At 46.7% G+C, this 24,912-nt stretch overlaps 1 protein-coding gene across 2 annotated transcripts in view; it reads right to left on the bottom strand.

Annotated features, from left to right (window-relative positions):
* Window positions 1-1,272: 1,272 nt before the first annotated feature.
* SYN2 (synapsin II) overlaps window positions 1,273-24,912 on the bottom strand; it is a 207,590-nt gene continuing 183,950 nt past the window's right edge. Inside the window, exons 10-13 of one of the 2 annotated variants that reach the window (XM_032149736.2) lie at window positions 23,678-23,827; window positions 10,249-10,309; window positions 6,007-6,250; window positions 1,273-3,122 (exon numbers count right to left, since the gene is read on the bottom strand). In XM_032149736.2, coding sequence (XP_032005627.1) covers window positions 2,987-3,122; window positions 6,007-6,250; window positions 10,249-10,309; window positions 23,678-23,827 — 591 coding nt within the window. In that variant the 3' untranslated portion in view covers window positions 1,273-2,986. The remainder of the gene's footprint in view (window positions 3,123-6,006; window positions 6,251-10,248; window positions 10,310-23,677; window positions 23,828-24,912) is intronic. The other variant, XM_058437271.1, reaches the window with a different exon arrangement.

The raw sequence follows: 24,912 nt of genomic DNA, 5'->3' as shown, positions 1-24,912 counted from the left end.
GAAGAATGAGTAATTTTTTAAGAACCAGAATTATATTCTATCAGAATAAGAAACATTGTGTATGTTACTCATGGTTTTAGGACAAGGGGTCAACACTGGTCACAGATTTCCTAACTTTCTCCCAGTCCTCCTTTCCCTGGGGCCAGGGGATGGAGAGAGAATGTAAAGAAAAGAGGTGGATATGCTGTAAATTTTTGTGTGTACCTTATTTTATCACACTGTGTAAAATTTAATACAATTGTCTTGTTGACTCTGCTAGATTAAATAAAATATGGCAAAGTAGCTCAGGCCATGAGCTCTGCTGCTGCACCACTTACGTTCAAGTCCCAGCTCTATCACTTGCCCAGCTGAATGACCCTGAATGAGTTATTGACCTTGATGTGCCTCCATTTCTCATTTATAAAATAATAACAGCACCTACCATATAGGCTTATTATAAGGAATACATAAGTTGATGTGCACTAAGTGTTTAGAATACTGCCTATGGAAGTGTCAGCAAATATTCCTATGAATCCATCACAATGTTTATGTTTATCGTAAGTGCTCAAGAAATGTTTTGGCTAAATGAATGATTTCTCTTAAAACATATTTGGAATCGGGGATAGAAGCAATGGCTAGTGGCAGACTCTTGGTTTGTGAAGGGGGTCAGAGTATGCCACCTCAAAATATGCCACTTTGGCATATTGTTTGAGCTGAAGGCAACAGAACAACAGATGCAGGAAAGGTTTTCCGACTTCCCCCTTCCTGTCTGAAGCAGGACTAAAACTTCTTGTGGGAAGGGTGCCTCTCCCCCAGAAGGAAGGGAACAAACATTCTTATCACCAGAGACAGGGAGTTGATACTGAGATGAATCTCTACAGACAAAACCTTACTAAAACTTGTAACCCTTCTCTCCCATTAGTTTCTCCTATATATTTCCTACTTTCCCGCAATTTACGTAAGGCTGACTAGCCCAGACCCCTTTGTTTTGTCATATCGTCACAATTTATCATTCTTTGTTTAAAATGGTATACAAGTTTTGGGCTTAACAGCATGGGTCTTCATTTTCCTTATGAAGATTCCCATGTACGCATAAAAATATTAAATAAAATGTGTATACATTTGTCCTGTTCATCTGTCTTATGTATGCTTAATTTTCAGGCCCAGCCACAGAACATTAAGAGGACTTCTGCCTCCCCTACAGCTGGAAACAGAAGGAACTCTAAAGGTCAATTGGCTTGCGCCCAGGTACCCCACACATTGGTTTGGTTGGTTTGTTCCTTAGTTATATGTGTTGTGGGAGGAGGGCTCTCACCCCCTAGGTATCACTCAATGGGAGGTTCTACTTCCTGTTTTCTAAGTGTAAGAACAGGGTACGGTGCTCAATCCTTGAACTGTGAAAACAGAATGAGTAAGAAAGGAGACCCTGGTTATCGGAGAAATTCATTCTCTGACCTTGCAGCATCTACTGCCCGTGAAGAGAAGTTAAGATAGTGGCATTTGAAGGAGTGTTATCTTGTTGAGTTAGTAGGATGGGTGTCATGTGCAGGAAATTATCTAGATACTTATTAACATTCAGATATTAACATTTTAATATATGGATTTTTTATCGGTGCAGATGTAGTGTTTATCTTCACAGCATCCGTGGTCTTTGGGAAAATACACTTGCGTATCAAGGAGTCATGAAGCAGCCAGAGTGAAATCCCTCAGAGCCCACCCTCAATTGCAGGCCTCTTTAGGATGCCTTCGTTGGGATCTATGGGAGCCTGGTTGTCAGAGCAGGTTGGTCCAGCCTCATTGGCACCACCATGTGGGCCTCAGCTGAGGAGCTTGATGATAGACCAGGCAAGTGAGTCTAAATTGACTCCTCCGGGATCAAGGGTTCTGTGCTTATTTGAAAGGTTACAAAGTCCATAATATAGGTAGAAATGCTGAGTTGCTGAAGGAAGGCTAGGTGTCTTGGAGGAGACAGATTCACTGGGGAGGTGTCAGAAGGCCCAGAAGTGGTATGTAAAGGACAGACACATTCTCAAACACTTGCAAACACATGTACACCTGCAGTCACACACACAAACTGACACAAACAGCTTCACATACCTAGATTTTTCACTCCCTACACTCAAGCGCATGCGCACACACACACACACACTCACACACACACCTCATGGGCACTCTCTCCGCCTAAAGGGTGGCCAAGGGGTCAAGACCTCATGGCTGAATCAAACGTTGGTGAATGCTGCTGCTTTTATTACACCAAAGGTCTTAACGTTTATTAGGAGATGAACACAAAGCTTGGCATACTGCTGTCATAGTGGCATGCATTCTCCTCTATAGTGCAGCTCTGGAGTTCAAGGTTACTGCAGATTGCACATAAGAACCACTCTTCAGAGGGGAGAAAAGGGGAAACTGCAGATCCTTGTTCTCCCGAATATCAGCAGACTCAAGGTGCTTCACCACCACAGCAGCCTAAGATCTTGTAAGTTGGGTGAGTGTGCTTTAAACAGTAACACAGGTATGACAAGGGATCCAGGTTGGGGAAAGTTTCTAAAACTTAGGGCCAAGAGTACTTTTGGGGAAGTATATACTTCCCAAACAGGTATCACTGAATGGGGGCGGGGCATGCTTAGCACTGCAACTGAGCTAGGTTAAGCTGCCAGGAGTCCACGATTAATCCTGGTTTCACAGGGAAGAATAAGACATGACAGCACTGTCACAATAAGGCCACTAAACTCACAGCGAACGATGACTTCAGAAGGAAGTTTTCATGACTACAGGGAAGCAGCTCTTTCCTCTCTGATGCCAGGTACCCCTTGCTGGGTAGGCACCTGCCCTGAGACTGTCACATGGTCCTTTCTGGGCTGCACAACATCACTTAGCACAACAGAGCAGAGGAAGGGACCACACACATCAAGGTCATGGGACATCACCACCAAGCTGGCTGACTGTTGTTGGTGAATGTCTTAGATGCCTTTCCCGGTTGGGCCGGGTGCCCCGTGTGTCTGAAGAGCTAATCTGAAAAGAGGCTGGCAAAGGACTTCCTCAAGCTCCGGATGGTCTCCGCTTTGGCTTCATCCTCATTGGCTGAAGACCGGAAGAAGGAGGACTCAGAGAAGCTGAAGGCATTTGTCAGGGACTGCGACTTGCTTGAAGATAAAAACCAGAGAGAATGTGAGAGGGTGGTGTTCCCAGCAAGGCAGGGAAGGACGCTGACGTGAGGATACACAGCTAGAACCCCCACTCCCTCCCCGGGGAGACCAAGGTAATGGAGGATAAAGCCAGAAGTGGCCATGCTACCAAGACCCTGGGAGACCCCTAAGCTACTTCCTCACCTTCGGTGCTACTAGAATAGAAAGGGTGGGGACAGTGTGGGAACAAGGGAGAAGGGAAAAAATAAAGAAGGGAAAGAGGAGGAAGAAGTGACTCAAAGGCCGCTTCTTTAATTTAATCTAAAATGCCCAAGGGCTAAATTTCAGAGATCCCACCTTGGTAAGAACTAACCTAGGAATCTCACATTACTTTTCTGATGAAAAGAAGTCACAATGGGCCTGTGACGCTGGCACTGTCTTCTCTATCAACTGTCAACTGGTGGAGCCAGATCAGAAGACCTGGGCCAAAGTCTCGTTCTGCCACTCACTCCCTCCTAACTGGAGACAAGCCACGTGCCTCTCTTTGGGTTCTCTTCTGTCAAGTTTGGTAAAATGAAGATCTCTAGGCACTTTTGGCTCTTTCTATTCTGATCTCTTCTCTGATTCCAAAATAATACATTGGCTTGGCCCAAAACTCTAATACTTCAATTTCCCTGTTCTCTTTTTTTTTTTTTTTGAGACAGAATCTCTGTCTCAAAGGCTGGAGTGCAATGGTGCAATCTCGGCTCACTGCAACCTCCGCCTCCCCGGTTCAAGCGATTCTACCGCCTCAGCCTCCCAAGTAGCTGGGACTACAGACGGTCACCAGCATGCCCAGCTAATTTTTGTATTTTTAGTAGAGACAGGGTTTCACTTGGCCAGGCTGGTCTTGAACTCCTGACCTCGTGATCCGTCCGCCTCTGCCTCCCAAAGTGCTGGGATTACAGGCGTGAGCCACCGCACCCGGCAATTTCCCTGTTCTTAAAATGGATGTAGTAACCACCCTTGTAACCCTCCTGAGAGGAGCGCTCATATGAGGTCTATGGGGTTCAGGGTGTCCAGTGGCAAAACAGATATATATCAGGCCTTTACAAGTTTCTTAGGGAGCTTTCTAATGAGAAAATCCAAACTACACACATTTTAGGGGCGTATTTTCCCCTTGAGAGACTAGTGGTTCACAGAGAAAAACCATGAAGCACAAGAAGGCCATGTTGAGGCCCAGCCTTCACTCCAGGAGAGCACATGAGGTCTGGCTTCTTCAGTGGCCCAGCTTTTCTCCTTCTTGACTCCCACTTGTTCCTGCTGCTTTCTGGCTCCAGAACTCTTCTCCTGGTGTCTTGGGACTCTCAGCCCTCCCTTAAATGCTGGGTGCAGCTCAGGAGAAACTCCCTTCTACAGAACTGTGAGCAGTCTCTCTCCGCCTGCAGTGACTGTGAACAGACACCCTGCCTTTCATTATGGCTGGGAACGAGACCCAACACGTTGGCCTCTGGGAGTGGGGGCACTCCTCAGCCCGCACAGGCAGAGTACTGGAGATGAGCCTCCAGCTTGTCATCAGAGGCTGGCTCTATTCAACAGCTTCAGCCCAGAGGCAGTGACAATCCAAGGATCTGCCCTTACACGGGGGCTAGAGTTGGCTAAGTGAGAAGGCAGGAGGGATTAAAAAAAAGTCAGCAGGCAGGAAACAGCTGGGCTGAAGGGACATTATGTGGCAGGCAAGAGGCAAGAGGTGCCACTGGCCAAAGCTGGGGAGCAAGAGTGGGTGATGCCCCTTCCATCACGCGGGACTGGAAGACCCAGAGAAAGTGATCATCTGGACACCTGAGCCCCGCAACCTTGGCTCTGCCACTAATTAGAGGAGTAGCTTGGCTTTGAGAAAAAAAAAAAATTTTCTTTGAGCAAAGTTTTCTCATCTGCAATGACTACATGATCTCCTAGTGGCTCATTTCAACTCCAGAATTCTCCAGCTCCCTTTTCTCCCTCCCTGAAGAGTCATTTGTTGCCCGTCGCCTCACTCTGAGAAGCAGGGGTGTATCACTACCATCCCCTTACCATCCCCCTAAGGCTACGGCTGTCTGTGCTGAAGGTGGTGACAGAAGTCTGCTGGGGACACTGCACAAGCAATCAGAGGCCTTTGTGGGAGAGAGGGCAGAACTGACCATCGTCCACATCCAGGTGCTGTCCCTCCCAAAGACAGCTCTGCTGCTTGCAGGGGTCTGTGCAGTGGGGCAGTGTGGAGGGGCTTCTAGGGTGACTGCTGGGTGTGGGGGAACCCAAGAGGATGGAGGTCCTCAGCGTCTCTGCCTGGGAACTCCTCTGCTGCCCACACCAGAAACTGACCTCCTTTGGACAGAGCTGAAGGTAAAATGTTGAAATGGATTTAACTACTTCCCTCTTTTCATTCTGGGCAGCCTTACTGATTGCATACTCTGAACTGTGAGTCAGAGGCAGAAAGATTAAAAAAATTTTTTTTTACAAAGAAAGAAACACACACAAAGGAATGGAAAAAAGAGTGGGAGACAGGGTTTAAAATAAACAAACCAAAACCTTAAGCTAGTACAAGACTAAAGAAGGGACAGTGACTCTGCCATAGTGCCACTTCCCAGGAAGAAAGGGAAGGGGGTTGAATTTCTAGCTAAACTTTAGACTTTCACTTCCCTCTTTCCTCCCTTCTCCAGTGAACCCTAACCATTCCTCTAACCAAACACACACACACACACACACACACACACACACACACACCAAAAAAAAAACAAAAACAAAAAAAAACCAAAAACAAATCCCATCACAAAATATCTGTAGGAGGAGACCTGATTGAAGGTGATTTCTAGCAGCTCTGGAGCCCAAGGCCCACAAGGAGGGTGGGAGGAGGGGAGGGAGGAGCTGCTGAGTTGTCTCTTACTTGAGCTGTGGGTGAGGCTGGGGCTTCTGTGGTGGAGCAGCCAGGGGTGGCTGGGCCTCTGCCAGGGAGCTGCTGCTGGAGGGTGCATCTCCGTGGGTGGTGGGGCCGCCCGGCCGCTGAGGAGCCGAGGAGGAGGAAGAGGAGGAGGAAGAGGAGGAAGGTGGCAGTGACGGTCCAGGGGGGAGCCGGCGTGGAGGCAGCACCTTGCCTGGGGGCTGCATTCCTTGGGGTTGCCCAGGGCCCCCTAGGTTCAGTACAAGAAAAACTTCATAATTTAACCATATAAAAATGTTTCCTTATTAGAATCTATGCCTCAAAGGGTGTGGTTAGTTAATTACCAAAAGGATAAGCTCTATTCCAAGAAGCTGGAGTCTCTGAAGGGCCCTAAAGGGGGTCCTTGGTTAGCTATCTTTGTACATAGCCACTAAGTGCTCCTCAGAAACGCAGCGACTCAGCCACAGCAGCAGTCAGCAGGACAAGGAGGAACCAGGGACGAGTGGCCCCGTCAGAGGTGCACTCTCTCACAGAGGGCCCTAGAATGCAGGGTCCTCACCCCTCCTCCCTAGAGGTGTCTCAGGCACAGACCACCCTGCTCCAGGGTTTACTGGGAAGTCTCAGGTTCCACATGGCAGATGCAGGACAGGGCGGTGGAGAGAGCACTGGATCTCAGAATTAGTCTACCAGTGACTCCCTGAGCAAGTCACCAAACTTCCCTGGGCCTTAGTTTTCCCAAACATAAAACTTTAAAAAGTGTAAGCCCTGGTCTTAGTTGTCTTTTAAGGGGTAGTGTTTCAAAGATAATAGGGTCGAGCAAGTTCTTCAAAAAGTATTCCGTACCTTATGATCACCTCGATGGTCACTGACATATGTTGTTTTATGGAGCTGCCCTTGGTCCTGCTCCAAGCCTGCGTGGGTCTGATTGCCAGGGCCACCATGCCCCACCAGGGCTTCATTTTAGCATTAACTCATGCCCACAACCAGGAGAAATCCACTCTTCCCAGGCACTGTTTTGCCTCTCAGTAATATCCTCAAGGGGTTCTAGCAGGATGAACCTCTCAGGCATATGTGGTAGAATTCTCCAGACATCCAAACCCCACTCTCCCCTGGGGATGTTGTGGGTGCCATTTGGCAAATAAAAGCCCCCCTAAAAAGGAACAGCACACCCTCCTCCCAGCATGAAACACAAAACCATCTGGTGGCCTGGAGAGGAAAAAGGTCCTCCTTCCTCTGGGAGTTGACAGGCATTAAGGTGGTACCAGATTGCCTAGAGTTTGCTGAGGAGGGTCCCAACACTTAGAAATCAAAAGCCATCCCCATTAGTACCTACTGACTAGTGGAAATGATGGACAACTGCCCTGGGAGGTCCAGTCTCTCAGCCTCAATCCCACAGTCCACATCCATGGGCTTGCTGGAGGGAGTGGACTTACAGAAACTCAGCACCAGCTAGTTGTATTATCACTTAGTTTTTAAGAAACACCAGAACATCTGCGCCCTCTGGAGAGGCAGAACTGTATGTCTATGCCACCTGTGCACCCACGACTATCCGCTCAGTTCCCCACTATAGGGCACAGAATACCATTTATCATCTAACCAAATAATACCAGAGTTAGTTACAGAGAAATAAACACATACATAAATCAATGGAATTCTGCAGGTTTAAGAAGCTCCAAATTCAAATCAAATAACTAGTGAAGATGATAGATTAGCAGATTATTTCACATTAACCAGCTTTTGCCATTTCCAAAGTTTGGCATCGTTTGTATTAGCATTTTCCGGTAAGGCAATACAGGTTAATAGCTCAGTCTCTTGCACCAGAAACCTGAGTGCTTTCCCATTTGTGCAGATACTTGGATAGCCAGAAACTTTACAACTTAACACTGAAGACAGATATAACTTTTCCTTTATTGCACATTAAGCTGTACAAGAGTCACAAAAGAGAGGTACTTCAATCACACTTCCAGCATTGGCTGAGGTTCTCCCAGTTGGATCAGTACAAAAAAAGGGGACAACGTCAGGAAAGAAATAGGTACAAAACACCTGAACGGCAATCCTATACTGTGACACAGATGTCCCCCAGGCCACAGAGTTGTCCCTAAGCATGCTGCCTGGGGGCACATAACAGTCAGGTTATGCTATCTGCTTGCATCTGGCAGTGGGAGCCCTAACCAATTTCTCCCCCACCTGAAAGACCTTGGCTGATACCACCCTGTAGCCTGACTGAATTCAAATGGCAACTTTGCATTTGGAGCTCACAAATGACACATGAAAAGCACCGGATGTACACACTGATAACATGCAGAGAAGCAATACCACCATCAGCTCATCGCTTGGACAAAAATATAAGATAAAATAATGTATTCCTCCATTCTGGGAAATGTTACTTTATTCTCTTCTATCATTTCATCAGATTGGGAGGTATTTAAGGACCTGATTCTTATGCAACCCATCTGGAAGTGCAAATATGCACATATGTATGTATTTACAAAAGATCAACTACCATCATCAGCTGAGGGAGGGATTACAGATGACAACATTCACACTCAATGCATTTCTCTGTGGCCTCAGAATTTACCAGCAATCAAAGGAGAAACCAAGGCACAAGCCCCTGGACATGTAACTCTTGTTACATACCACCAACACTAGTTCCTTCTCAGATCTGGGAGTCCAGAACGGTGACATGACAGTATAGAGGTGGAAGGGAATGTAAAAGTAGAGCCAGCAGCATTTCTTCTCAAAGGCAAGCTGCTGGCATGAACTTCCACGGACCATGGTGTTAGAGGCAGCTGCTTGGTGCCCGTTCCCAGCCTGACCGGGAGATGGCAAGATGCAGCACTGAAGCTAAGGCCTGGTTTAATGAACTGCCTCAGCATCTGCTCAGGTGCTGCTTGTCAGAGGGAAGAGAACAAACTGGTGAGGGTTCCTCAAGAGCCACCACTGTGGAGCCTCTGTCCAAAACACACACAAGCTAAATCTGAGACAATTCCTCCCAGGAAAGAGAAACCTCCTCAATCTCTGGACCCTGGAGGGCTGTGGTAAACAGCTGAGAACTGAAGCAGGAGTCAACCTCAGGGTTCTGTAGGCAGAGTACCCACTCAAGTGACATGGGACATTTTTGATTTGGTCTCCCATTATGATGCCTCAGGAGAGGCCAAGAGCAGAATGGACAAATCCCTGAAAGACCTTCAGTAGCTCCCTGCATTCTATGTCCAACATTGCCAAGGAATTATCTCTGTACACAGGTCAAGCTTTGGGAACAGAAAGCAGCCTCAGGTCCACACAAGCGCACACATGGCTGATCCAGAAACAGCAACAATGAAGAAACAACTGAGATCAACGCACACAAAATACTCACAGGTTCACTTTGATATTGCACATCAGCGGCCCCATTTTTTAAAAATCTCATAGCTAATTAGTTAATAATAAAATAAAGGGTACACTGGGATGTAAAATACAAAACACATTCCTGGAAATAGCTTGTTCTTTGTATTTCATGTCATCACTAAAAACACAAGAGCTCTACAGGCACAGCCAGCCTATTCACATAAACTCAAACTGCACCAAATTTTAGCAAATGGAGAAATAGGTGGATGCCTTCAAATTCAGTGGATGAAGCTATGGAAGTTTGATCTTGAAAATCTCTTAATGTTCTATCTAGTTACAATAGTCATGCAGAAAGAAAGCGAAAAGCACAGTTCATTGAAGATCCCAAGCACACTGGTGGAGGGAAAGTTGGGGGTGGGGGATTTAATCTGAGCTTGGGGGGAGAAGGAGAGGAGTTGGGTTTTCTTTTTGTGGTTTCCGTTTCTCCCCTGTCCACCCCCCTACTCCCATTTCACCCCACATTATATATTACTTTTAAAAACACTATCAAACCACCCAGAAGATAGAGTCACACTGGACTTGGGAGAGGCACAATTCTTTTGTACACTGTTGACAAACAGCCCTGGAATCACAAGTTATACAGAGAAAACATAAGTGAGCATTACAAGCACGAACAGGAACAGGTAAACAACCAGACAGAGGAGCTGACACTGCATAGGAAAAACACAGTCCAGTCAGCATTGAAAGAACGCAGCAACGGCACCAGTGGGAGGGTCTGTTTCCCCCTCCCCGCTTTCCTTTCGTTTGTTTTTGGCTTAAAATTTCTGCTTTGAAAAATTAACTACCAATCATTTTAAGAAGCTTGGACTTGTTTTGGCCCTACTGCAATGCCATTACAGTCGAGAATATACTGTAAACAACCTTGAGGGGGTGGCCGCTGAGGTGGGGTCTTGCTCGAGTCCAGATCCTTATGTGTTCCGCTCTGGAAGACAAAAATGCAAGAGATAAAAACAAAACTCCAAGCCACTGAATTCCAAAGAGAAACCACGTGGCTCCATGGCAAGGCCGCAGTGGAATCCGGTGGTACCTGGTGGGATCCAGTGGGATCTGGCCATAAGCTTCTGCTGCTCCAGAAACACCTTAAAGGGGATCTTCAGCCTCGGGTGTTGCTGGGGCAGTGTGGGCAGTCTGGGGCTCGGAGCCACTCTGGTAACAATGCCTGAGACCTCTTCAACCCCTTTTTCATTTTCCTCCATTTACAGTCACTCTTTCTAGAAGCTTTGCATCCTCTAGCACTACCTGGTTTCTTTTCTGGTTTTCTGGTGCCTGTCCAAGTCCAGCTCCTACTCCTACGTACAGGCCTGGCTGTCTAAAGGAAAGGGAGGGCCAATGCCAAACCCCAGAGACAGGGTTGGACTATAGGTGGCTCTAGGGGCAGGTGAGCAGGAGGGCAGGGGAGGAGTGTATGTGTGCGAATGCCCGCGCCCAGCTGGACCTAGTGACTAGCCTAGGCTTGGCTCACTTCTCATCTGGAGTTAACTCTGGAGTGGGATCGGTTTGGGGCCTGATTCAGGAGATCAGATCCACTCTTTGGACTTGGCTGGGAACTCCCAAAGGGAGGGACTTGAAAAAAGGGGTTGTCATTTGTTTCTCAGAACCCTCCTTACCTTAGAGGGAAGGAATAAGACATTAATGTTTGTAACAGCGCTCAAGGCCAGGCTGCTTTTCCCTTCCAAACAGCATGATTACACTTAACCCAACAGCATGGCTCCAATCCCATGCTCCCTCTCCCAGCCGTGATTCTGATTATGCCCTGACGGGATCAAAGACCTGTGTGACTTAGTTTGTCTAACGTTTGTAGTAGAGGCAGTGAACGTTTGGAGTCTGAGTTCAGCACAAGGGAAATGCTCTGTGAAGCCTAAAGCCTGCCAAGTGTGCCAATGGTGATGTCAATGAGGGGCTTCCAAGGCAAGGCGGTGGCTAAAAACAAGCATGTCCTCAGTGAGCACCCGCTTCACCATCAGTGCTCCTCTCCCCTTTTGATGTGCCCCTCAGCCCTACTCCCACACAAAGCTGCTTCTCCTCCTGCTCCCCATTTCCCTTGGGAATCCCATTCTGGCCATTTATCTCCCTGCCTGTTATGGCCTGTTTTCAGCTCCACTGCTAGGGAAGTGTTACCTTCTCAATATCACAGTCTTTTAACTTCATTACTCGGAACTGTTCTACTGAGAGGATTTGGGATAGTAGCTGGGAGGGGGGCCTTTGAAATGTCCTCAGTGCCACCACATCAGAGTGCCCATTCTACCATAACCCCAACCCCCTCAAGTCACAGTGAGAACACTACTTCCTTTCCCTTCCTCTGGGGACCTTCTTGGGATCCATAAGGCACAGTCTGAGCCTGACACTGCAATACCCATGCCCAGGAAGCCAGCTGGAAACCACTCCATCCCATCAGCCTTCAGGACTCCTCCACTTTTCCCTCCTGGTGTCTGAGTCACCATCTTCCCTGGACTAACTTTGGTCAGGCCTTTATCATTTCTTGCTAGAACAGTCTCCTAATTCTTTTATCTCTCTTTCCAATCTATCTTCTCTGGGGCTATTATCCCCCTAAACCTTTTTTCTAGTTGTGTCTCTTAACTTCTCTAAATCATCTAGAGCTGACATTTATGGAGTGCTTACCGTGTTCCAAGTAACATGGGTGCACTACTGTGCACTATCTCCCTGTACCTCACAATACCGTATGAGGTATCATCAGCACTCCTGGTTGCTTCAGCATGGCTGGGCTTGCCCTTTCTAGCCTTCTCCCTCCTTTATGTCATAAACAGCTGCTCAGTCCAGGCCTGATCCTCTACTGTTCATTCTCTAGTCTGGCCCATGCCTTCAACACCACAGCCTCTCATGGTCAGAGATATACTTAGGTTAAGGACAGAAAAAGTCACAGTTGGTGAAGCTATTGGACTGGCTCTCGCTGGTCTCTCCCCTAGGGCCTCATGCCCAGTACCACTGAAGGGTCCCAATGCATCATCTCAAATGTTGGCCAAGAGCAGCTTACGATGTTCTCCTCCCAGAGAATTGGTATTCCCAGAGAGGGTTACAGAAGACTATGTAGCATAAGAGCAGAACCAGGGCCAGTGGGCACAAAAGCTCTGGGCAGACTTTCACTTACAAGCAGAACTTTCTTTTGTAAAAACAGTGAGATAGGCTGTTTTGGGAGGTAGATGTATATGTTCACATAGTGGGTAGTGAATGACCTGACAAAGACATCATAGATATTATTCCTTCTTTAAATATGAGATTGACTGGATGAATGCTAAGGTTCCTTCCAATCCTGTGAAACTATGATTCCAAGAAAACATTTTAAATCCCATAGATTAAGCTTTAATGGTAGAACTCCAGACACAGGATGAGCTCACAGGGGTGATCATACCATGCAGGCTGGCCTTGTCTTTCCTCAGCCATAGAAATATACATGTAAGACACCCACAGATGAACTAAGCCCAGAAGTGCCCTTCTCCAGGCTTCAGAGGAAGAGCTCCTGGAGGCAGTCCTTTGGGCTGGAGCCTGGGAATATGCTTTGGCCACCCTTAATGGTGCCTAGGAAGCTTCTCTTGGCCCCGGCTCCACTGAGATTGTGTATGGAAGACTTCTCAGGGGCTATGGGAGGCGGGGAGGAGAATTCCCAAAGACTGTCCCTTGCCAGGCTGAGACACCCTGGCTCCACCTACAAGCCTGCTGTCTGCTAGGGGCTCCGGGCCTATTCCCTGTGGGGCTTGGCTACCATGGGATCTGTTTCCAGTCACCCAGAGCATCCTGGGATGCTGAATTCCACAGAAGTCTGGCCACTCTGGCGTCACTGCCAAAGTCTGGCGTGGAGCCAGCCCACAGCAGGAACTCATGGCCAGACTGAGAGGCAGAGTTTTCCTCAGGAAGTTGGATTGATTCAAACAGGTAAGAATGTGAAGTTCAGTGCTTGTGCCTAGCTGTACACAAAATGGAAGGGGAATAAATGACCTTATAGTAGCATAAAAAAAAAAAAAAAAACCCAGCTGGGTGAGGCTCACAACTGTAATCCTAACACTGTGGGAGGCCGAGGTGCGCAGATCACTTGAGCCCAGGAGTTCGAGACCAGCGTGGATAACATGATGAAACGCTGTCTCTACAAAAAATACAAAAATTAGGTGGGCATGGTGGTATGTGCTTGTAGTCCCAGCTACCCAGAGGGCTGTGGCAAGAGGATAGCTTGGGCCTGGGAGGTGGATGCTGCAGTGAGCCAGGATCACGCCACTGCCTAGGCAACAGAGTGAGCCCCATCTCAAAAAAAAAAAATAAATAAATCATAAACCCCAAACAACCTTGGGTTTACAGAGTGACAACAGGCTCAGAGGGTGTCAGTCTGTAATGATGCTGCCACAAATCGGATGCAGCTGGAGGTATGTCTGTGTCTTGACAAGGGGAAGTGATAGGACCACTGTTCTTTTGGCTGATCAAGCCTCATGAGAGAGCACTGCAACCAGCTCTGGCCACCTCTTAAGGGGGATGCTAGCAGAAAAACATGGGTACATGGAGCAAATAGGATGGTGAGAAGTCTCAAAATGACATCTTTACGCATGTGACTTTGGGCAAGTTACTTATCCTGAGTCACCGTTTCCCAAATGGTATAAATAAGGTAACCATGGAAGCACCTAGGGCTTAGTAGAAGACTGAAATTAGTCAAATGTAAATCTGAATAGTGTGAAGGGCTGGCTTGGGTAGTAGTGAGCTTCATGGCATGAGAGGTATTTCAGCAGTGCTTGGACAAACTGGTCAGGGGGGCTCATGTAGCTGCAGGCACATGACTTCTACAGGCCCTTCTGGCTCTAGGCTTCCATGAATTCATTTATGCATTTTTTTTTTTTTTTCCAGTTCTTCCAGTGAGTGAGAACAGAGACAAGCCCTTCTTAGCTACAGAGTTTTCGAGACTAGCCTGGACCAGCTACAGAGTCTTGAACTCAGCAAGACCCTAGGGTTATTGGGCCTGTGCAGAGATGTCTTGCAGGTATAGGCTTTCAGGAGCCTGGCAAGGAGAGTGTGCTGCCTCCATCAAAGCTAATTGGGCTGGTATCCTGCTATGCTGAATCCACTGGGCTTAGTGATCAGAGAAGCCAGGGAGGAAGGAGAGAGCTGGTGAAGCTCAAGACTCCTTCAGGTTGGTAGGTCCACCACTTGTTAAGGGAGGAATGCAAGGATTTTCCTTACATAGAGATATAGACTCACAAATGCCCAGCTCATTCCATTCTTACCTTTCCCTCTGCTGATGTGGGAGCACCAAAAGGGCATGGTGCATGGTATTGTGGAGAACTCCCTGAACTGGGGCCCAGAAGATCCAGCTCTCCTGCTTAGCAGCTGTGTGACCTTGGGCAAGTCAGTTGCCTTCTCTTTGCTGATATGTGAAACAAAGATACATCCGCCAGCCCAAGACATCTTAAATAAGGATTGTTAGGCTTAAACTAAAGAGTGTGCTTTGAAAACTGTAAAGTGTTAGACAATGTAAGTGAGCATCCTACTATTATTGAAATAATAAATATCAATCCAAAGGAAAGGAGGTCTAATGTTAGAATTTCACGCATCAGTGGAGAAGATACTGTTGTGTGGTTTCCTGTCACCTGATGCATAGCAGTTTCATGTGTAGGGAATTCTGGTCTGGGTTATACCATGCCTTCTGTATATTGCTTAGTTCCAGCAAGGTCCCTGCAGAAATGGTAAATATTAGCTCGTGAGATGATCGGAAAGGAAATCACTGGCTTGTGACAGAAACCAAGCCCATGGATGAGGGTTTGTGGGTTTTTGTCAAAGGCAACTTTAAAATGCCATCCTGCGGCTTTCGACAGACAAGCTGGAGAAAGGAGCTCCTGAAGTCCCAGCAGGATGGAAAGCTGAGGAAGGAAAGACATTGAGTGACTCAACGCTTGTGAGCTGTTGGCCTGAGACCAGCTGCCCCAACCAAGGAGGAAGGCCTGTGCTTGCTCAGCATATCTGAGACAGGAAATTGGGAAAGGGTCCCAGGGTCTGGCCCCAGGAAAGAGGCCAGGCCAAGCTCCTTGCCGGACACGCCACAGAACTATTCTGATCAGCTCCCCCAGGCCCCGCTCCCTGGTCTAGGACCCCAGGGAGAATGAGGCAGCGGGAAAGAATGTGGTCAGGAGGTTGTAGGTTTAGTTGGTGCAAAGGGGACCACATGTTTTGAGGCACCTTGGGATCTTTCTGGGCTTGCCCCTGCAGTCACCAGTGCCCACCTTCCTTCCTCTGAAAGGTTTTAAAAGTTGCCCAGGGATGAGCCGCTTCTCCTTCCCTCCTGGGGGGAGTTGCTTCTCTGCTTGCAGAGCTCATCTCCTGGAGTGGGGCCCTCCCATAACCCAGGACCCAAGAAATATCCCATGGGGGCAGTCCCTGAGTCTTCTGGGGGCACTGAGGGGCAGGTCATTCAAGGTCAGAATGTCAGTTTCAAATGATTAAAGATGTCCCTGAAAAGTTAAGACAGTCCCAGAATAGTCAGTTTCTCTTAATAGTCTGTTAAGGGATCTAGTCACTAGTGGCTTTATCTGAACCTGCCCCAAATCTCCTCACATTCTCAGCTTATACTCACTGGGGAAGAAATTTGCTAAAGCCATTCCTGCTGTGGGAAGCAGGAAGGCCTTTCATTTGTCCTAAATTTACCTCTTCTAAGCTCAAGTGAAGCCCTGTTAGTCCCATGTCAGGGATCAGAGACCCCTCCCTAACTGGACAGCCCTTTAGACTCCACTTCTCAGAGTGAAGAAATCCCTTCTTAGGCTTTGTCTTCTTGCACTCAGGAGACCTCATATTTTAGAACAGGGGCGGCTAATCTTTTGGCTTTCATGGGCCACAATGGGAGAAGAACTGTCTTGGGCCACACATACACCAACACTAACAATGGCTGATAAGCTAAAAAAATTGCAAAATATCTCATAATGTTTTAAGGAAGTTTATGAATTTACGTTGGGACGCATTCAAAGCCATCCTGGGCTGCAGGTTAGACAAGCTTGTTTCAGAGCCTTTGTGGGTGGAAAACCTAGCTGGAAATGTTTTCTGTTTCTCTTCATACCAGAGAACCAGTACAAAAAAGGACTGGTAGAATGTCCCACCAGACACCAGAGGTTATTCAGCCTCAGTCCTTCAATTCTGAATTCTCAGGACAGCCTTTCCCAGGTCCCGTGGCTGCACACAGTCTGGATCTCAGCATGTCAGGCTTGGAAGGAGATTTTATAAGTACCTGCTCCAACAGCCCCAGTCCCCAGCCCTCCCCTTTCACTATGTGCCTTACAAGCTGCTCATCCTGCTCCTGCTTGAACATCAGCAACAATGTGGCAGCCACATGCCATTTCTGAGTGTTAGAGAGTTTACTCTCTACACTGGGTCAAAACCTGTCTTCTAACAGATTTGCCTTTTGGAATCAGTTCTACCCCATGACAGCATCAGAGAGCTAAAGATATTAATTAATGCACTCATTGAGATGTCTGCTATTCAACTGCAATTCCTTTAACTTTTACTCATAGCATAGATTTGCCAAATGCCTCAACCTCCTGGTTTCTCTCCTTTGAGCACATTCTGATCGGAGTTAGAGTTTGTCCTTGTTATACTGTGACCCTCAGACTGGAAACATTTCAGATGTGCTCTGATCAGCTCAGGGTAGGAGAAGAGGTTCATCTTCATTCTGGACACCAAATGTATATGAATGCTTCCAAAGAATAAATCTTAGAATCATTCCCCATGGGTCTAACCCACCAACCAAATGGGAAGCCAGCTCTGTGGCATAAATGAGGGGTACTGAAGACAGACCAGTTCCCACCTTAGCCCGTCAGTGTCTGAAATTCCTGCATAAGCAATTCAGCCTTCTGGCTCTGGAGAATTTTACAGGAAAATAAAAAGAGTGGAACCAGTATAATGAGAAATGAAAAAAACATTAGCCACATGAAGGAGAGGACCAGATGCCATCTCTACTGGCATGGCCTGAAAGCTTTGTCCCCCTGCAGTTCTCTCCGTTTCCTGGAGTCTGAGGAGCAGCCCACATCTCACCAGAGCCCTAGGATGCAAGGCCCAGCTCAGATCCTAGACAAGAGACCCCAAAAGTCAGTGAATGTGTAGGAGGGGTGGGGGGAAGGCAGTGGTACGGGGAAGAGACTCTGCAGGTACACAGCCTAGAGGCTTTGGCCATCAGTGGCCACCAGGTGTCACTGCCACCTCGAGAACAGTCTCCCTAAAGCATTTCAGAGTCCATGTACAGAGGGTCAGTTGCTGCTGCTGACCCTCACAGCAGCCCGCAAGCTGGCAGTCTGGCCAGGCTGAGGCCAAGCTGTCATCAACCAGATCAGGCTTTGCCACTCACCTCCCTGCTCTTGGTGACATGGCCAGTGCTTCTTATGCCCCTTCCTCTATTCTTTTGAAATGTGTACAGCAGCTGGCTCGGGTCCACCACCACGTCTTTGCTCTTTGCTTTCTATAATTAATCCATCCCAGGCTAGAGGTAAGGTGTGCCCTCTAATCACCATCCTCACCCCCAAGCCCCAGCTCCCTGTCCCCACTTTAGGTGTTCCTCTAGAATCAAATAAATGAAAGCATTAATGGTGGAGCTAAGAACAAGGATAGAGAAGGAGAAACAGAGAAGGGTAGACAAGCGGCTAGCCACAAATCTGTCCTGGTCTTCGTCTAGAATACTGGGCAGGAGCAGCTCCTAGGGCTTATGACTCGGACCAGAAGCTCTTTCAGCCTGAGCTTCCACAGCCACAGAAGAAAGAGGCCAGCAAGAGGTGCCTGTGAGAGGAATGGTGACAATGCCTGTGAGCAAGTTAGTGACAACACCTAAGGGCTGAGCTGGCCATGCAAAGTCCTGGCTGGGATGCAGGTAATGTTCCTCGGTTCACATCCTTTCCACTTGCACACTGCCAAGATCATCCATAGGATCCTGACATCAATCCAATAGGCTGATAGGGCTGTTAAAGATGCCAATTCCAAATGGTGAACTCACTCAACAAATATGTATTACAATGGCACATCAAACGGAGTGGGGCAGGAGTGGTTTGGTTGGTGGGAAGAGTATTTTATCAATGTCGTTTGTATAGAATTGCTATCATATGTTGATAATAAAAAGCAGGCCAACTTAGTTTTGTTATTTTAAAAATTTTCTATAGCCAACTGATTGCACCTGGGCAAACCACTCTCACCTGCCTCCCCTTGGTACACCCTTGATGTATTTAATGGCTAGTAGGTGCTAGATACTGTGGCTCTAGAGATATAGCCATAAACAAGTCTGTACTCTTCAGAACCTTACATTTTAGTAGAACAGACAATGAAATAGACAAGAATAATCTCAACTGGTAGTAAGTGCTATGCAGAAAATTAAAGAAGGGAGAGGTGGTAGCCAGTGAGTAGGTGGCAGCTTTGGATTGGATAGTTGAGGAAGTATCAGTTATACTGTTAAAGAAAAGCCAGTTATGGCTGGGTGCGGTGGCTCACGCCTGTAATCCCAGCACTTTGGGAGGCCAAGGTGGGTGGATCATGAGGTCAAGAGATCGAGACCATCTTGGCCAACATGGTGAAATCCCGTCTCTACTAAAATACAAAAAATTAGCCGGCCGTGGTGGCGCGTGCCTGTAATCCCAGCTATTCGGGAGGCTGAGGCAGGGGAATTGCTTGAATCTGGGAGGCAGTGGTTGCAGTGAGCTGAGATGCACCACCGCACTCCAGCCTGGTGCCAGAGCAAGACTCTGTCTCAAAAAAAATGCAAAACTAAGAGGGAAGAGCATTTCAGAGAGAGAGCACAGCCTAATACAAAGGCCCTTACCAGTGTGGCTAGGGTACAGTGAGCAATAGTTAGGATAGTACAAGGGAAAGGGGCAGGTAGGGGCCTACATAAATTGCTAGGGAAAAACAGTGTTGGGGGGACAGGATCAAGGGAAAAAACTAGAGTTCTGCTTTGGCTGTGTTATATTTAGGGTGCCTTTAAGATATGCAAGTAAGGATGTCAAGCAAGAGTTAGAATGGAGTTTGAAGGGGTGGTCAGGGCAGGAGATAGATACAGGCTGGCCAAGACCAGCAACAAATGTACATTGACCAAGTTCTGGGGTACTGATGTTCAGACACTCAGCAGAAGTGGAAGAATCAGCAAAGGAGGCCAAGAAGGGGAAGCCAATGATGTAGAATGAAAATCAAGCGATGGGCGGGTGGGGGGGGGGGTGGTCTCAGGGGCCTAGAAAATAGTGTTTAGAGGAGGGAGTAGTCAACTGCATCAAATGCTACTGAAAAGTCTGTAAGATAAGAACAAAAGTGACCACTGGACTCAGTGACATGGAGATGACTTTTTTTTGAGACAGAGTCCCGCTCTGTCACCCAGGTGCAGTGGTGCAATCTCGGCTCACTGCAACCTCCGCTTTCCGGGTTCAAGTGATTCTCCTGCCTCAGCCTCCCAAGTAGCTGGGATTACGGACACCCGCCACCATGCTGAGCTAATTTTTGTATTTTTAGTAGAGATGGGGTTTCACCATATTGGCCAGGCTGGTCTCGAACTCCTGACCTCGTGATCCACCTGCCTCAGCCTCCCAAAGTGCTGGGATTACAGACGTGAGTCACTGCGTCTGGCCTCATGGAGGTGACTTTGACAAGGGCAATTTCGGTGGGATGGTGGGAGCAGGATGCTGACTAGAGAGGATAGGAGAGAAAATGTGGTAAAAGGGAGATGGTGGCTAAAACAACTTTCCAATAATCTTTTGGAAAAAGAGAAACTGATGGTGGAGAAGAGAGCAGATACTTGAAAACAAAAAGGAGATGGAATCTAGGCCACAAGTGGAGGGTGAGCCTTAGAGCAGATTCATGTGGGTGGAGGTGCAGTTAAGACGGTGGATGTGATAGCAGGGACACGAAGGTAATCTAGTTTGACAGCTCCATAGTTCTGGACTCATGATGGCTGAAATGTCTGCTCAACTGTAACCAAAGAAAATGTGCTATTATCTAGAAGAAATGGGAGGTGGGAATATGACCAGTACAGTCATGGCTTTAAGCTCAAGTTGTGGCATTTTGACAAGTGTGGCCGACTGTTGGGTGTCTTCTGCCTTCTGGGTGGCCTGAGGTGAAGGCACAAGGCTCAGGAGGAAGCTAATTGAGGTTACCAGAAGATACCATTTGAGAAATGGTGATGACCTCTGTGAATTCCATCATTATTTCAATTTAGAATATAAACCTTTTGGGTAGCAACTTTAAGTCCTAAGTCTATTAACTAATTTTAAGCACACACTCTGCATTTCCATGTTAGTCAATGGAAATGCAGATCAATAAGGCATAGTCCTTGCCCACATGGGCTGAAAGTATTTGAGAAACATTTGCTGTATTAACTTAATCATGTGTATAGTAAAGAATTTGGCTTTTCCCTAAGAGAATTCTGGCCTTTGTCTTTGGCTCCTCGGAAGTAACCGCTACACTCTTGGAGTTTCTGGAGTGATAGGAGTGTCTTTGTCACTCACAGTGGGCCCCTCAGGCCACATGGTATTATTCTGACCTCCAAGGAGGGAGGAGCCAGAGGCTGAGTTCAACCGGGTGATCAATCAGTCATGCCTATATCATGAAGCCCCAATAAAAACTGTGAACACTGAAGCTCAGAGGAGCTTTCCTGGTTGTTAATCTTCTATGCATATTGTCACGTATCAAAGCCAGGAGGGGAATGAGTCCTAACTAATCGAAGCTTTGTGTTTGAAACCCTCCCAAATTCTGCTCTACACATCTTCCTTTGGCTTAGTTTTGACCTATATTCATTCCCCATAATATACTGTAACAGTGAGTATAATAGCTTTCAGTGAATTCTGTGAGTTCTTCCAGAGAACTGTCAAACCTGAGAGTGGTTTTAGGAACTTCCTGAACTTTCAGGTGATGTTAGGAGTGAGGGTCTTATGGAGAATTGTGCCTTCAGACTTTGCAGTTTGGCTAACTCCAGGTATTATGTGGTCTTAGAATTGAAAGGGATCTAGACATCATCTAATTCAACTCCATTTTATACATGAGGAAACAGAGGTCTAGAGCTGGGAAGTAACTTGCCCAAGGTCACATAATGTTATAGCAGAGTGAGGATTAGCCCTTGTGTGTCCTGACTCCCAGTATGGCATGCATTCCACAATATCCTTTGGATATGAATGTAAGGCTGAGCAAAGAAAAGCTTATCCTTCAGTCAAACTGACTTTGCTACAAGGAATTTCTGCAAGAGATGCTATATTTAGGGAGCTTATTCCTTGCTATGTTTTCTGCCTTGACTCTGACACATTGCAGATTTCTCCTACAAAATGTTTAAGCTACAACATTTAGTGTTTATAAAATAAGGGGCTTATACCAAAGAAGGGCTAATGCTTTTTGTGGGGTAGAAAATTTTGTTCTATAAATTATCTCTTTGCTTAACTTTTATACTTTAGATACCATTTTTGTATAACATGGATTGTCTTGCTAAAAGTGATCTTAGTGTGTTCAACCTTTAATTCTACACACAAAGATGCTAAGGCACAGAAATGGGAATAAACCTATCCAAGGTCACCTGGTGAAGCAGTGGCAAGGACAGGGCTAAATGCAGGTCTCCTGACTCTTAGCATGGCCTTTATTTTAGTTCAGAATGACTTTCCTTATAGAAGGCCATGAAAGTTTACACTTTTATAAGTACTTAAGGGCCCTTCACAGAATCCCAGAACAGCCCATTCTGTCTGGGCGATGTCAGGTTCTCTTACCCTGTCATAAATTCTTTAAGATACTACCAGATGTTCTCTGTTTTTCTCAGTATTAAAGTGAAGAAGGGACTACTTGTCACTCTTCTGCTAGAGTAGGGACAAACAGTAATCTGGTTCACAGATTCTCTCTCATTATCTAGTGTGGACTAAAAGGCAGAACTAGGATTCAAATATCTTGATTCCATCACATTTACAAAATCATAAAATCTCACCATAGGCCTGATATTTTTTTAACCATAAAAATCTTTTTATCATCTCTAGTTAAATATAGTAATTAAATAGTGGGTTTGTATTTCTAACAGGCAATTAACTTTTGTTTTCCTAGTTACCCTACTGTGATTCTCTAGTAACTAAAACACTCATAAGAGCTAATATATAATAACATCCCACCACACAGGGCTATTCTCAACTCAGATACCCAGAAAGAGTCAGGGTCCACATTTATTAGCCCAGAAGATCCCATGTATCAGGATCAGTGAAGACGGAAGTATTCCACTCAAAGAAATTTTCAGAGCACAAAAGGTCTCTAGATACCAGTGGGGAAAACTGAGATCCAGAGAGGGAACTGACTTATCAATTGTTACACTGTTTTATGTGCTGGTCATAAAGCTAATAAATGGAGAGTCTAGGATTCAAATTTGGGTAGCTCTCACTTCAAAGCCCACACTGAATCACTATTCTATTCTACCTCGCTGTTTAAAGTTGGATTTTGAAGGAAAGATATCCGAGAGAATTCTCATTAATAAATAATAAAACTTGAGACCAAGAAAGGATAGTCATTTCCCTGCAAACTTACACAGCTATTTAGAGGAAGAGCTAGACTTAAGATTCAGTTTTTGATTCATTGTCCCAAGTTCTTCCCATTTCATAGTATAAACATTCAGTGGAGTTTGGGGATACTTTTGAAAGATGAGATATCTCTTGCATGGGAATAAAGACCTTTCCCTGCCACAGGGCCTGATGTTTCACAAAACTTCAGTGTGGATTTCCCACTAGACCCGCAGCTGGAATGCTGTTGCCATGAGTGTGACTGGCCATGAGTCACGCACTACAGCCAATTGAAGAAGGCCATTTCTCTCTTAGGAAAGAAAGATTTCTAATTTGAGTTTTGCCTTGTCACTCTCTCCCAGAATGAGGGACCTGACTCTCCCCTTTCCAGACCAGCATATTTCTCAGAAAGAGTCTTCCTTATTTACAAAGATAGCAGGCTCAACACAGTGAGGCAGTGAATAGACAGTAAGTGATGTGACCCAGCTCTCCCTCAAATGCCCCCTCAGTTTAAAAATGGGAGCATTCTGAGTCCCAGGAGAAACTGGCTCTGGTTCCCTGGAGACTTCAGGTTCAGAGGAAAGGGATCCAGTGCTCCTCTGGTTAATTATATAATTGATATTGCAGATTGCTGAGAAGGTCCCTATAAGGGGTGGTGAAAGATAATCAGGCATCCAGGGGAAAGGGAAGGGAAGGAAGAGGGCGATGTCTCCTTAGATCCCATTTAGGCCTGTGGGCATCTGGCCTGTACTCCATTCTTTAGCCACCAACATCTAGAGCAGTGGGCTTGGGAATGGTTCTTGGCTCTGCTATGTCTCTTCCTAGCTGCTTACCTGTGGCTGCTGGGTTGTTAGGGGTCTCTGAGGAGACAGGGCAGGAGTCCTGGACAGCAGCTGGTTCATCTTGCTGATGACTAGTTCGGTGATGAGTTGCCTGTCCTCCACCTGATGTTCCCCAATCAGTGGCATGCTACAGTCCATGACCTGGTGGGAGATGTGTCCCAGGTGAGAAAAGGGGTCTGGAAACAGAAAAGGCCTGGTACAATCTTTCAGAATGGGTAGGAATTCAGCCAGCAGAGATGGATTGGAGACGAAGCAGGAGTTCTTGTCTTCAGCTGGAAGTATGATCATTTGCAGAAATAGGATCTTTGTCCCTTCCTTCTACAAACCTTTGCCTCAGGTCTTTTCCCTAAGCTTTACCCCTGCCAGGGCTCAGTGAGATCAAAAATTGCTAGATGAAGGTAGCCAGAAGAGGTAGAAAGCAAGGAGAGGGTAGAGCCTCAGGGCGCAAAAGTTTGCAGGGAGGGGAGCAGGTAGATGTGAAAGGCATCCCCTTAAATCTCTGATTAGGAGCATGCGCTTTTCATCTCTGTTACTTTTCACCCACACAGTCTCTGTCTCCAAGCATGCTCTGCTCACTAAAAGACCAGGTTCATCCCTTTGTACCTGAACTGGGATGCCCTCCCTTTTCACCACCAATCCTGATTCTTCCTGTACCTCAAGGCTCAGATCAATGTTTTCCTTCTTTAGGAAGTGTCTGCCTCATAGAGTCCACAGTCCAACTTTCTCAATTATGGATGAGAAAACAGAGGCCCACCTAGCAAGGAGAGGTGTGACCATTTAGAAGGTTATAGACCATGCAGGAAATGAGATAGATTCTGAATTTGAAGTTACTTTGGGCTCCTGACACCAATATCCTGGAAATACCACCAACTCCTAGCAAGGAGCCTTTCCTGCTCCCAGCCAGATTGGGTAGGAATGTGTGTGAAGGATTCATACTGCCATTGGCTTTCCTTTACAACAGGAAAAGGGAGTCCGCAAAGCTGTGTTGGAGGACCAGGCTGAGTAGTGTCTCCAAGGCTCAGAGGGACACTATGAAGAATCTCCTACATCTGGTGCCTGGCTGAGACACTGATTCACTCTGTGGTGTTGGGCACATGCTCATGGTGTTAGGCCTCAGTTTCCTCACCTGTAAAATGAGCAGGTTGGAGAGAATGACTCCCAAGGGTGGCTTTCTGAGACAGAGAATGGTAACATCACTACAGTCTTCCCAGAGGAATGGCTAGGAT

The sequence above is a fragment of the Hylobates moloch genome, unplaced genomic scaffold (assembly GCF_009828535.3).
Source record: "Hylobates moloch isolate HMO894 unplaced genomic scaffold, HMol_V3 SCAFFOLD_4, whole genome shotgun sequence".
NCBI lineage: Eukaryota > Metazoa > Chordata > Mammalia > Primates > Hylobatidae > Hylobates > Hylobates moloch.
The sequence above is the reverse complement of the archived record's forward strand: the minus strand, read 5'-3'. Positions and strand labels throughout refer to the sequence as shown.